Source organism: Nerophis ophidion, linkage group LG22 (assembly GCF_033978795.1).
Source record: "Nerophis ophidion isolate RoL-2023_Sa linkage group LG22, RoL_Noph_v1.0, whole genome shotgun sequence".
NCBI lineage: Eukaryota > Metazoa > Chordata > Actinopteri > Syngnathiformes > Syngnathidae > Nerophis > Nerophis ophidion.
Genome location: NC_084632.1, coordinates 23,357,944 through 23,373,026, shown reverse-complemented (window position 1 = coordinate 23,373,026; position 15,083 = coordinate 23,357,944). Strand labels below are relative to the sequence as shown.

The following is a 15,083-nucleotide window of genomic DNA, read 5'->3' as shown; positions in this document are numbered from 1 at the left end:
TTCCTAAATGTATGACTGTTCATTACATCATCACTGTTGTTGCCTCATTGTTTATGTTTACTTACTGGAAGACTTTGGTAGCCCGTTCCCTATTGTGATAGTGAGGGTCTTCCCTGCAGGTTTGAGCTGGGCCTGGTCCCCCGCTCCATTTTGGAACACAACCACCCTGGAGCTCCCTCCGCCCCAACCCTCCTTCTTCACTCTGAACTCCAGTCTGTGGTGAGATAGAGGGAACGTGTAGGATTTGGCCAGAACATGAAACATCTTTCTTCCTCTACCTGTCCGTGAAGGATATTGCCAGTTTCCTCTTGGTCGCGTCCTCGTAGCGTTTTGACAACAAGCTGAGGAACTCGGTCTTGAAGTTGGACTCCAGCAGACTGTCATACTGCGTCTCGTGCAGGATAAAGAAATCGTCCTGTCTCGTACTGAAAACGGTTTTTCACACAGTCAACTTTAAAATAATTTAATAATAAAATAACTTCAGAAATAGGTGTCACGATACAGCTTTTTCACTTCCGATACTACATTATATCAGCCATGAATTATACATAGTTTTAGAATTTTAATTGGACTTACTCTTTGAGTTGAAGTGGAGTGGTCATTCGTTAAAGGAGCCATATGTAATAATTTCATGTCAAGTCATCATTAAATGGCCCTGATATGTCAAAAGGTATTAGTAAATCATGTTCTTCTCGGATACCTCTATACAGTGGGGCAAAAAAGGTTTTAGTCAGCCACCGATTGTGCCATTTATCCCACTTAAAATGATGACAGAGGTCTGTAATTTTCATCATAGGTACACTTCAACTGTGAGAGACAGAATGTGGGAAAAAAATCCAGAAATTCATATTGAAGGAATTTTAAAGAATTTATTTGTAAATCATGGTGGAAAATAAGTATTTGGTCAACCATTCAAAGCTCTCACTGATGGAAGAAGGTTTTGGCTCAAAATTTCACGATACATGGCCCCATTCATTCTTTCCTTAACACGGATCAATCGTCCTGTCCCCTTAGCAGAAAAACAGCCCCAAAGCATGATGTTTCCACCCCCATGCTTCACAGTAGGTATGGTGTTCTTGGGATGCAACTCAGTATTCTTCTTCCTCCAAACACGACAAGTTGAGTTTATACCAAAAAGTTCTATTTTGGTTTCATCTGACCACATGACATTCTCCCAATCCTCTGCTGTATCATCCATGTATCCATTTTGGTATAAACGCAACTCGTCGTCTTTGGAGGAAGAAGAATACTGAGTTGCATCCCAAGAACACCACACCTACTGTGAAGCGTGGGGGTGGAAACATCATGCTTTGGGGCTGTTTTTCTGCTAAGGGGACAGGACGATTGATCCGTATTAAGGAAAGAATGAATGGGGTCATGTATCTTGAGATTTTGAGCCAAAACCTCCTTCCATCAGTGATAGCTTTGAATGGTTGACCAAATACTTATTTTCCACCATAATTTACAAATGAATTCTTTAAAATTCCTATAATGTGAATTCCTGGATTTTTTCCCCCACATTCTGTCTCTCACAGTTGAAGTGTACCTATGATGAAAATTACAGACCTCTGTCATCATTTTAAGTGGGAGAACTTGCACAATCGGTGGCTGACTAAATACTTATTTTGCCCCACCGTATGGGGGAAATATACACCTGTTAGCCTGAATGTTGACGTGTCATCCAACTGACAGGGCAACATATATTTTCGACAAATAAAACCTATGTGGATATGGACAGTTTCAGTGCCTATTTCGTTCTCAATATGCTGATACGCTGAGGAAATGGGTTCCAACATTAGCACGGCTGTCATGGCGATGTGAAACGTGCGGAGACAGCCAAATCACATGATAAAAGAAGTCCTCAATCATGTTTGCGTATTGTGGACTACATGTACCAAGTTATTTGGCAACCTGAAACATTTGAAACAGTAGCTTATAGTCATACCTTGGTAAATTGTGTTCTCTTTAATTTTGGCCGTACATTAGGCTGCTAAGCATGCTCTACTTATTTTCACCAGCATAACCATTGCTAGCATTGGTTGTAGTTCGTTTTAGTCTTTATTTTCTGATTGTACTGACAATAACCATATGGTTGCCATTCATTGTGATATTGTACGCAGGAATGATGTACTTTTTCCTGAAAATAGCCAAATTTCTGTGTAAAATGTGTTGGTTAGAGATTTTTTATTAACAAAACGCTTGTCTATTCAGCTTTTATGGTCCCAAGCACCTCAACCCCAAGTAAGAGGAAGTGTAAGTTGGAAGTTCCTTGGAGTAGCCCAGTCGATCAAGCTGGATTTGGCTGCGTGTCTGGCAACCTTAGTCAGGGAGAAGGGTAAGAGATTACAGAATTTTTATTGTGATTGCAGTACCATTTGTGGCCAGATTATTACATGTGGCTCCTTTAATTTATCGACGCCGAGAGATTGAAATAATTCATTAACTTATGCTCATGACTAGTGATGGGTAAATGATGCCTCAGCGAGTGTCTGGCACACTCACTGGATGTATGGACAATGTACTGATACAGTGTTGGTGTTTCATAATGGACATCCGTCCTCTGCTGCATTAATATAGTCACTACATTTGAATTGCGAATAAAATGAATGGTTATATCAGTGGTTCTTAACCTGGATTCGATCGAACCCTAGGGGTTTGGTGAGTCGGCCTCAGGGGTTCGGCGGAGCCTCAGCCATCGTGTGAATAAAAACTTCTCCCTATCGACGTATTATGGATACTCCCTCTAATTTTCCATATGCGTGAGCAAAGGTAAAAACTCCTTGAGCATTCAGTGGAGCACATGTGAGCAACACCAGCAGCACACCTGTCCCAAACCTGACTAAATAACAAGTGAAATGTTTTATTATTATAATCAAATGACAGCAGTCATTTCTATGAGGTGGGGTTCCTGCTTTGGAAATAATTTGTACCCCTTTCAGATATCGCATTTACCGTATTTTTCGGAGTATAAGTCACTACGGAGTATAAGTCGCACCAGCCGAGATGACATAATAAAGAAGGAAAAGTCGCACTGGAGTATAAGTAGTATTTTTGAGGGAAATTTAATCGATAAAACCCAACACCAAGAATAGACATTTGAAAGGCAATTTAAATTCAATAAAGAATAGCAAACAACAGGCTGAATAAGTGTACGTTATATGACGCATAAATAACCAACTGAGAATGTGCCTGGTATGTTGACGTAACATATTATGGTAAGAGTCATTCAAATAACTATAACATATAGAACATGGGGCTTCACGGTGGAAGAGGGGTTAGTGCGTCTGCCTCACAATACGAAGGTCCTGCAGTCCTGGGTTCAAATCCAGGCTCGGGATCTTTCTGTGTGGAGTTTGCATGTTCTCCCCGTGAATGCGTGGGTTCCCTCCGGGTACTCCGGCTTCCTCCCACTTCCAAAGACATGCACCTGGGGATAGGTTGATTGGCAACACTAAATTGGCCCTAGTGTGTGAATGTGAGTGTGAATGTTGTCTGTCTATCAGTGTTGGCCCTGCGATGAGGTGGCGACTTGTCCAGGGTGTACCCCGCCTTCCGCCCGATTGTAGCTGAGATAGGCGCCAGAGCCCCCCGCGACCCCAAAAGCGGTAGAAAATGGATGGATGGATATAGAACATGCTATACCTTTACCAAACAATCTGTCACTCCTAATCGCTAAATCTGATGAAATCTTATACATATAGTCTCTTACGTGAATGAGCTAAAAAATATTATTTGATATTTTACGGTAATGTGTTAATAATTTCACACATGAGTCGCTCCTGAGTATAAGTTGCACCCCTGGCCAAACTATGAAAAAAACTGCAACTTATAGATCGAAAAATACGGTAGTTGCCACTAAAACATTCACATGTTGCGCAATGAGATGTAAACATGGAGTACATTCCTGTAACTTTCTGTTTGTAATATATATATTTAGTAGTATTTCTTTAATATAATAACATTATTTCATGATTAATATTTATAAATTAAGACTAAATTGAGAAAAAAACATTTTATTTCTCACTAAAGAAGGGTTCGGTGAATGCGCATATAAAACTGGTGGGGTTCGGTACCTCCAACATGGTTAAGAACCACTGGGCTGGATACAATTTTAAACTTTTTTTTTTCATGAATGATGTGCAGAAAGGAATATGATGTGCGCAACTATGGTCAATGAACCACATAGTAATCAAATCATCAAAATACAAATTTTCTGTTTTCTTAGTTCCATTTTATTATTATTATTTTGATAACTTTCCTTTAGATTGATGATGGAAACGGAAAAAAAAACATGTTAAATGTGTCACACCAATCCTCCGACTTAATTTAGTACGAGCTGTCACTCGTGTGCAAAAGAAGCTCTTCTTGGTAAACACAGTTTGGTGCTTTGTGGTCAAATGACACAGCAGCTGTATCGATCACATGTTTTTTTCCCCTTAATGTGACACAAACATCCAGTATCATTCCTTGTGTTTCGTAAAGCCTCGAAGCTTCAGTATCGTTTAACCCAGGGGTCACCAACGCGGTGCCCGCGGGCACCAGGTAGCCCGTAAGGACCAGATGAGTCGCCCGCTGGCCTGTTCTAAAAATAGCTCAAATAGCAGCACTTACCAGTGAGCTGCCTCTATTTTTAAAATGGTATTTATTTACTAGCAAGTTGGTCTCGCTTTGGTCGACATTTTTAATTCTAAGAGAGACAAAACTCAAACAGAATTTGAAAATCCAAGGAAATATTTAAAAAGACTTGGTCTTCACTTGTTTAAATAAATTCATTAATTTTTTTACTTTGCTTCTTGTAACTTTCAGAAAGACAATTTTAGAGAAAAAATACAACCTCAAAAATAATTTTAGGATTTTTAAACACATAAACCTTTTTACCTTTTAAATTCCTTCCTCTTCTTTCCTGACAATTTAGATCAATGTTCAAGTCAATTAAATTTTTTTTATTGTAAAGAATAATATATACATTTTAATTTAATTCTTCATTTCAGCTTCTGTTTTTTCAACAAAGAATTTTTGTGAAATGTTTCTTCTAACTTATTATGATAAAAATGTAAAAACATTATTCTGGTAAATCTACAACATCTTTAGAATCAAATTTAAATCTTATTTCAAAGTCTTTTGAATTTCTTTTAAAATTTTTGTTCTGGAAAATCTAGAAGAAATAATGATTTGTCTTTGTTAGAAATATAGCTTGGTCCAATTTGTTATATATTCTAACAAAGTGCAGGTTGGATTTTAACCTATTTACAACATATCATCAAAATTCTAAAAATATTCTTAATCAGGAAAAATTACTAATGATGTTCCATGAATTATGTTTTTAATTTTTTCAAAAAAAATTCAAATTAGTTGGTTTTTCTCTTCTTTTTTTCCGTTGAATTTTGAATTTGAAATAGTCGAAATTGAAGATAAACTATGTTTCAAAATGTAATTTTCATTTTTTTCCAGTTTTTTCCTCTTTTGAACCATTCAATTAAGTGTTTTTTTCATCATTTATTCTCTCCAAAAAACCTTCCGTAAAAGGCAAAAAATTGTACGACGAAATGACAGACAGAAATACCCATTTATATAAGAAGTAGCTCTTGGTTTCAAAAAGGTTGGTGACCCCTGCTTTAACCCATCACTGCTCATAACGCAATAAGGTCATTGATGCAGACACTTCTGTTACTGGATATTTTCTATTATATTCTGCCTTGGAGACTTTATATCTAAGTAATATGCAACTACAATTATATGATACCATTGACAAATGTTGTGGTTTAGACTGCAATGTTGTTCAATTAAGGACACTTATTACGTATGTCTAGCATGTGTGCTTAGCTGTTGTGTAGCTGCAACCAGTAGCTTATAGCCCATGTTTACAAGATCAACCTTGTGTGCTTATAGGAAGACATTTGCACGATAAACACGCTGTAGGACTGCTTGTATCGGAGATTTTAGATGCAAGCTGAAACAATCTGATGCTTGATTTTTTTGTTAATATTGGATCGAAACCAGGAATCAATATCCGATCGAGACATACATTTTAGTTTAGTTTTCTGTTCTTCATTTTCTTGCCAATTGAACCATAAAATATTGAGCGGGTAAGACATTCTTTTTCAGGGCAGAATTCCACAGCAAATACAATAACAACATTCAGTATACCTGAGAGAGACACCATCGATGCTCCCAAACTCCAGTTTTCGCTTCAGCACCTCCTTTATTTGCCCCTTCTCCGGACCTTTTTTCACTTTCTCTCGACCAATCAGATAGATGCCCTTCGGGGTCAGGATCAAATCTCTCTTGATGGACTGGGTTGTGAGAAAACAGGAAGTGAGAAAAATGAGCAAAAAACAGAAAGGATGGGAGCAAAAGACAGGGGAGCGAGTGAAGTCGAATTGTACAGTAACTATTTCAAAATGTCTACTATATCTGATATCCTGTGAGGGTGTGTTCACACTTCTAGTCCAGTACTGTGGTCAGCAGTGATGTGCGGGGAACCAAACACCAGGTGAGGCATACATATATTTTTATTTTTTTTTACTTAAATTCATATGTGTATTGTTGATTTAGGTTGCAAATTAAAGTTACAGGGGAAAAAAAGGCAGTTATTCACGTTCATAAAAACATTATCATAATGATATTATGATATGATAAGTGGGTCCAAAAAGTATTTGATAAAGTTGTTATTAAATACTTTTTGGTCCCATTTGCTTTTAACAAAATAAATCAAGTACGGTGAGTGTAAATGTGTTGGTCATGTATGATGGTTTTTTTGTTATTTTTGTTTTATGATGTGCAATGTCTATATGTTTAAATGTACGGCAGTGAAAATGAATTTCCCCACGGAGACCAATAAATCTAAATCTAAAATCAAAATTTACCTTTCTGTATTTGTATCTGAAGCAGCAATAGCTATCCTCCATGAAAACGTACTTTGTATGACCGCATTCATTTTGTCTTAAAGTCCAGTTTAGAGAAGTATTTCATCTTGGATACAGTATATAATCCTCCATATTGGCAGAAACATTCATTTAATTCCAAGAAATTAAACAATATTTTTGCATCTGACAAAAAACACCCACAAACGCTGGCTTACTCTAATAAAAATGCCATGTTTGTTATAAATACAGTTAAAAAAAAAAGAAAAGAAAAAATGCTGGCTTCCGCTGGAGAGACCTGTGTCTGCTAGCTTGAGCGTCCCCACTTCTCCCAGTGTGGCGAGTCAGAGTACTGCTGAGGCATTGAACTGCAAGCTGACAATATATTACCCCCTACCTTGTGGCAGAGGTACTAGCTGCCTCAAGGTAAGGGGCAGCAAGGGGGCGGTAAAGTTCGGTTAGTAGAGCAGCCGTGCCACCAACTTGAGGGTTCCAGGTTCAATCCCCGCTTCAGCCAACCTAGTCACTGTCGTTGTGTCCTTGGGCAAGACACTTTACCCACCTGCTCCTAGGGCCACCCACACTGGTTTGAAAAATGTAACTTAGATATTGGGTTTCACTCTGTAAAGAGCTTTGAGTCACTAGAGAAAAGCGCTATATAAATATAATTCACTTCACTTCACTTCAAGACCTGCCTTTTCCACGTGGCAACAAGCACGCGCACCGTCGCACGCACACGCCCAATACACACTGTGTGTAGCCGTGGAGGCACCGCCTGTGTCTGCCTCACTTTTCATTTGCTGCATTATTTTGATCAGGAAACATGGAATTTCTGCGATTTTGACCATGAAAATGATCAAAATATACAGGAACCACACCAAAATCACATAGAAAGCATAAACCAGAAGAGAAATATTAAAACTTATTATATTTTATTACTTCGTTTTGGAACATCTTATGGTTAAGCCACCTGGTGCCTCACCCGCTTCTCCTGACAGCGCGCCACTGGTGGTCAGTACCAAAAATGTATTAAAAAAGATACTTGGTGGTCATTGAAATAAACACTTGTATTTTGTTCAGGGGGGTGAGCAAATCATATGAATAAAGTTGGGCCTCGATTGGACGCTGAATGATTTATATACACACATATATATATATATATATATATATATATATATATATATATATACACATATATATATATATATATATATATATATATATATATATATATACACATATATATATATATATATATATACACATATATATATATATATATATATATATATATATATATATATATATACACATATATATATATATATATATATATATATATATATATATATATATATATATATATATATATATATATATATATATATATATACATATATATATACATACATACATACACAAAATGCATATGTATGTATAGTTTATATGTGTATATATATATATATATATATATATATACACATACATAAACAATACATTTTAATTGTTTAAAAAAATATATATACATATATGTATGTATAGCTGTTTGATTGTAACATACATTTTAGTTGTAGTTTTGATTACCAAATTTGGAGATGTCAAAATCGCCACAAAAAATTACTACTTCTAATCTTTAGCATGTCTATGGCAAAGCCAATGCAAATTAGCATCGAGATAGCAAATTTTGAAAATTGATGTCTTACTGTACTTTTTAAGCGCCTTCTTTCTGAAAATTGCAACATTACCTAAAGGCAGTCTGGCTGACTACTCGTTCCCAGGCCAAGTGCTTGAGTCGGTGCCGAGTCTGCAACAGGACGTGACGTCACGTGCAACAAAGGTATCGAAATATGGCCACTGTTTGATTTGACAAGAACAGGTACTCTGTTGAACCGACAGACTTTGGTCGGTACCTAAAAAAGTACGGAATTCGGTGCCCACACCACTCTTAACTAGAGTTCACTGGCTGTTGACTGCTGAACTGCATCGCTGATTAACACTTTATCACAATTGCACAAAATCACATGCACAACAATCACTTTTCTTACCACTGTAATTATTACGGATGGATGGATGTAATTACTGGACTACAATAGTCTTCATTCAATGACTGTAAATAATGTAAAAACAAGAGTATAAAAAAGTCATACTGTTCCATTACCTTTGTTCATACTACTGTCACTACTCAACTGCCAAAGAACTGTAGACACCTTCATATTTGTTGCTTCTATACTCTATATACTGTTATACTATTTGATCTTGATACTGGTACTGTATTTGACAACTGTACTTCTATTTGTACTAATATTATTTGACTACTGTACTTCTATTTGTACTAATACTTATTGTGCAACTCATTGTTTTGTAATTAATGTACATCAGAGCTATTCAAATGTTCGTATTTTTGGTATTTAGTGTATTAGATTCTGCAACTAGTGTTTGGATCCCACTGTACGCAAAATGTGAAGAGCATGGAAAAAAGCATTTCACTGTGAAGTACTCTGCATGTGACCAATAAAACTTGAAACTTGAAACGGGTGGTTTAACACCCTTTATAAAGGTGTCAGCCCCATTCTTCAGTCCGGTCCTCCAGTTGACCAAACAAATCGTACCAGCAGAGCAAACAGATTCTTGTCCGTTTTAACCGGACCAAAAATGTGTGAACGTGCGATTGGTTTTTACCTTGAACCTTCGATCAAACTTGTTGACGGAGTCTGCAAAGTCAACACGTTCCCTCTTGGCTAGGAACTGTCTCAGCTCAGGTTTTTGTTCTAGTCCCAGGTAGTCTCCAACAAAGTTCCTGTTGATGCTGTTTTTCCTGCGTTCTTTGGAGTTGTACAGGATGTCTGAAGCTGTTGATGTCCCAATGGACATAATGATGGATTTCAACATGTGAACCGTGGAGACCAATGGGAGGCAGGTTTAAGAACCATGTGACACTTCAAACTCACCCTCTTCTCTCATCTGCTCATACTTCCTCCTGGCGATGTATCTTCTCCACGCCTTCTGAATGGTCCTGGCAAAAGTGTCAAACTTCCTTTCCCTCATCTCCTCAAGTAGAAAGAGCTAAAGGAGAACACATGGCTTAGCATTCAGGCTCTTACACACACAAAGAAGTCTCATTACCGATTCTGGGTTTTTAACAAAGATCTTGGTGTGGCCCATCTGGTATTGGTCGTTCTCCATGTTAACAGAGCGAAGGAGGTGAAGGACTCCCTGCTGCTCTGGACCCCTCCAGCTTGGCCATGTCTCAGCAGTCAATATGGCGTACCTGGATACAAAAAGTATTCAGTATGGGATGTGGGCAATTGTAGCACAAAAAAGATTGATACATAGTAGGGGTAGGTGGATAGAGCCAAGTATCGATAGTATCGATACCATGTGTAGGATTGATATTTTTCAGTTTTCGTCCATGTATTTCTTTTTTTTCCAAGTAAAAATGTACAGTTTATGAAACCCTCATTGTACAAACTTTGTGGTTTACGAACCACAGACCAATTAAAATATGCTTTGTTTTACAAACGTTTTATCCACCCATTGTGTGCCTGCAGCATACCATATTGTGCCCGGCAGCACATCCATTGTGGGCAGGCTTATTGATCTCCGGTGCTTATTCAGTCAGTATTTTTGATTGATTGAAACTTTTATTAGTAAATTGCACAGTACAGTACCTATTCCGTACAATTGACCACTAAATGGTAACACCCCAATAAGTTTTTCAACTTGTTTGAGTCGGGGTCCATGTTAATCAATTCATGGTACAAATATATACTATCAGCATAATATAGTTATCACACAAGTTAATCATCACAGTATATACATTGTATTATTTACATCATTTAAAATCCGGGGGGTGAGATGAGGAGGGGGTTTGGGCAGGGGGGCGGGGGTGTACGTTTGGTTGCTATCAGCACTTCAGTCATCAACAATTATATCATCTGAGAAATGGACATTGAAACAGTGTCGGTCTGACTTGGTAGGATATGTACAGGGAGCAGTGAACATAGTGAGCTCAGAAAGCATAAGGACAAGTATATACATTTGATTATTTATATTTGAAAGTAGAGCAGTACTGTCATTGACTTCTGTGCTAATTGCTACTTTGTATTCTTTTTCCGTGTTTTCGGCCGCCTTTCAACATTTTCCTAGGTTTGATATCTCAATGTGAGTCCAAAGACAGCAATGGACAAGAATTGGGCTGTTTGAAACATTCAGGAAGTATCCACAGCGTTGATTCTTTACCCTGCATGTAAAGAAGATTAGCCGACAAAATTAACTAGATTTTTTTTTTATTCCTAATCATTGTAGCGACCTGGTTGGTAAAGTTAGGGAGTTTTGTCATTTCAAAATGAATGCACCACAGAGCTAGTGACAGTGTGTGTGCGCGTCGGCAGGGCGGGTAGAAATGAGGACAGTTCAGCTAGTTGTTATTAAATAAAAATTCGATACATCACCCCCATTTTATGTTTGTTTTATATACAGTACTGTAGAGAAAAGTTTTGCTAAAATATGGACTTTTGTCAAGGCTGGACCCCATTATTCATATTTACATTGTTTCTTCTGGAGAAATTGGCATTAATGTACAAACTTTTCTCTTTACGACGCCTGTTAAAGAATTAAGTTTGTAAATTGAGGCACCCATGTATTGTGTAAATATCGGCTACATTGGCTCTTTGTTTGCATTGATTGACTGCAAAATGTGACACCCACTCTTACAAGCACAGGAGATGTGAATATAGTATTTTGTGTTCTATTTGAATTAACCATTAATTCTAACCATTAATTGTTTTAACCAGATTAATCACACATTTGAATTTGGATTAATCACCGTTAATCATAGCTAATTACCTGCTTGTATAATTAAAATTAACATTAGAAAAAAATATATTTTGGCTCAAACTTAAATTTATTGTCAGAATATCACGCGTGGAAATTTTTTAAAGTGTTTTACGTTATTTTATTTGCTCATAACAGTTGTGTCCAAAGTATGATCTACTACTATTTTCATGTGAAAGTTATCCCAGAATATAACAGGCGGAGTCTCCTCACTCATCTATGCACTGACATGTTTATTGATCTGATCACAGACGGTACAGAAACCAGCGGCATATTTCAGGTAACTGCCTGCCGTTAAGCCAGGGGTCTTAAAGTTGCGGCCCATGGGCCGTTTATGCCACATGATATTATTACAGTAGTGCCCCTTTCATTTGATCATATCATATGTCAACAAACGGATGGAAAAACTGCTTTGCAACGAAAAGTCACAGAGACTAGCAGATAATAATGGTAAATGGGTTATACTTGTAAAGCGCTTTTCTACCTTCAAGGTACTCAAAGCGCTTTGACACTATTTCCACATTCACCCATTCACACACACATCATTCACACACTGATGGCGGGAGCTGCCATGCAAGGCCCTAACCACGGCCCACCCTTAGCAAGGGTGAAGTAACTTGCTCAAGTACACAACGGACGCCACAATATTGGTAGAATGTGGGGATTGAACTAGGAACCCTCAGATTGCTGGCACGGCCACTCTTCCACGCCATCCCCATAATAAAGTTCATAAGTTGTAGAATTGTTTCAAAGGGGGCTTCATTGACCAAAAACATGCTTGCAATAGCTTTTTACATGATATCAAGGTAAGGAAAACTGCAATTACATGCAGTATAATTTATTTGACCTATTTACAAAGGCAAAATGGTTTATTGACATTTTGGTTCTACTTTACTTCCTGGATTTTTGTTTAGCTGCCCCTTCACTTTCTGTACTGCTTCCTGCTAGCACACCGGTCTTAAATTAGTTAATCCAGCCTATTTAGTTTTTACCTATTGGTCCTTGCCCGTGCGGGATCATTGTTCTCTGTACCTTGATAAGTGTTTGTCATCTGTGCACTTCCATGCTGCACTTGATTTTGTTTTCTTTGCCTTCTTTTTCCCCCTGTGGTTCAGAACAATAACGCCAACATATTTCAAGGCTGTTGCAACCACATAAAAGGTTCTGGCGGGCCAAATGTGGCCCCCACCTGTGACTTGGATGCTTGTCAAAGTCCTGTGGTCGAAACATGATTTTGAAGTAAATACTTTGTGATGCCCACCCTCCAGTGGCCGCCAGCTAAATTCAGTTTGAGACCCCTGCGTTAAGGTGAAGGAGCATGTGTGGGAAAAATAAATTGTGTGATTATTGTATTTTACAGACTATTATCAATCAATCAATGTTTATTTATTTAGTCCTAAATCACAAGTGTTTCAAAGGGCTGCACGAGCCACAACGACATCCGTGGTTCAGAGCCCACATAAGGGCAGGGAAAAACTCAAAACCCAGTGCGATGTCAATATGAATAACTATGAGAAACCTCGTCGTTAATAATTACTAATATAAGACTATAAGCCGCTACTTTTTTCCCCAAACTTTGAACCCTGTGACTTGTACAGATATGCGGCTAATCAATGGATTTTTCTTTGCTAACGGCTAAATTATGGAATGGATTACGCAAATAAATCAAACAACCCACTGAAATGATCCACTTTAAGAAACTGTTCAAACTCAAAGTATTTACAAAGTACAAAGAAGAATAATCCAGATAAACATCTTAAACTTGATTAAAAAAGGAGAAAATCTTATTCATTTATTGTTTGATCAGCTGTTTTACTGCCGTGTGACAGGCACCGTTTAGAATAAACATTTACAAAATCTTTTCATGTCAATATCTCATTTCACAACTTACCGGTATATATCTGTGCTTATAGTCTGGCGCGGATAATATATGAACAATTTGTTTGACTTCTGAAATTCAGTGGGTGCGGTTTATAGTCGGGAAAATACAGTCATCTCCGCTTATTCATGATTAACTTTGATAACCTTCATTCTAATCAATCAAGCAATCCGTCAGAGCGGCACCAATGATGGTACGGATGGTTCAGATATTTCAGTACTAAAGATGTCCGATAATGGCTTTTTTGCCGTTATCCGATATCCTAATATTGTCCAACTCTTAATTACCGATATCAACCGATACCGATGTAAACAGTCGTGGAATTAACACATTATTATGCCTAATTTTGTTGTGATGCCCCGCTGGATACATTAAACAATGTAACAAGCTTTTTCAAAATAAATTAAATCAATTTATGGCAAAAAATGCCTACATGGCACTGACATATTTATCATTGAAGTCATAAAGTGCCTTTTTTTTTTTAACATGCCTCAAAACAGCAGCTTGGAATTTGGGACATGCTCTCCCTGAGAGAGCATGAGGAGGTTGAGGTGGGCGAGGTTGGGGGGGGGGGGGGGGCTTGGGTGGGGGGGGGGTTAGAGGTTAGCGGGGGTGTATATTGTAGCATCCGGGAAGAATTAGTGCTGCAAGGGGTTCTGGGTATTTGTTCTGTTGTGTTTATGATGTGTTACGGTGCGGATGTTCTCCCGAAATGTGTTTGTCATTCTTGTTTGGTGTGGGTTCACAGTGTGGCGCATATTTGTAACAGTGTTAAAGTTGTTTATATGGCCACCCTCAGTGTGACCTGTATGGCTGTTGACCAAGTATGATTTGCATTCACTTGTGTGTGTGAAAAGCCATTGATGTTATGTGATTGGGCCGGCACGCAAAGGCAGTACCTTTAAGGTTCATTGGCGCTCTGTACTTCTCCCTACGTCCATGTACACAGCGGCGTTTTAAAAAGTCATAAATTTTACTTTTTGAAACCGATACCGATCATTTCCGATATTACATTTTAAAGCATTTATCGGCCGATAATATTGGCAGCCCGATATTATCGGACATTTCTATTCCGTACCCTTCCAAAGCTCAAACTGAATGGAATTAAACTGTACTATTTAGTGAAAAGGGTGTTTTTTTTCCCCCGACCTTTGCAGGAATTTAGTGAAGACCCTGCGGTATGCAAATCCAGCCCTTCGAACGCGGATATTTTCTCGAAGTCCAAGGTATTCCACTTGATGCTTAATCCTAGAAATAGAAATATGAACAGAGAAGGAGTTACTTGTATGTGTGTGTGTGTGTGTGTGTGTGTGTGTGTGTGTGTGTGTGTTTGTGTGTCCAGGTGATAGCACTAACCTGCTCTCCTCCCAGTCTTTGGGCCTTTTGGTCTCATTGGGCTTGATACAGCGGATGTAGTGCGGCGTGCACTTCATCAGCGTGTTCACCAGGTCATTTGCTTGTCTCTGTGTGCGAAGTCAAAGTTTGGACCTTATTTACTTTTGTCATTG

The 15,083-nt window shown here is 38.0% G+C and overlaps 1 protein-coding gene across 2 annotated transcripts in view; it reads right to left on the bottom strand.

The window, feature by feature from the left end:
• The window catches only part of myo1f (myosin IF), a 68,612-nt gene that overhangs the window by 15,568 nt on the left and 37,961 nt on the right, over positions 1-15,083 (bottom strand). For both annotated transcript variants that reach the window (XM_061883526.1, XM_061883528.1), the window contains exons 18-25: positions 14,932-15,040; positions 14,725-14,823; positions 9,987-10,131; positions 9,812-9,926; positions 9,543-9,712; positions 6,148-6,293; positions 279-425; positions 66-214 (exon numbers count right to left, since the gene is read on the bottom strand). In XM_061883526.1, the coding sequence (XP_061739510.1) occupies positions 66-214; positions 279-425; positions 6,148-6,293; positions 9,543-9,712; positions 9,812-9,926; positions 9,987-10,131; positions 14,725-14,823; positions 14,932-15,040 (1,080 nt within the window). The remainder of the gene's footprint in view (positions 1-65; positions 215-278; positions 426-6,147; positions 6,294-9,542; positions 9,713-9,811; positions 9,927-9,986; positions 10,132-14,724; positions 14,824-14,931; positions 15,041-15,083) is intronic.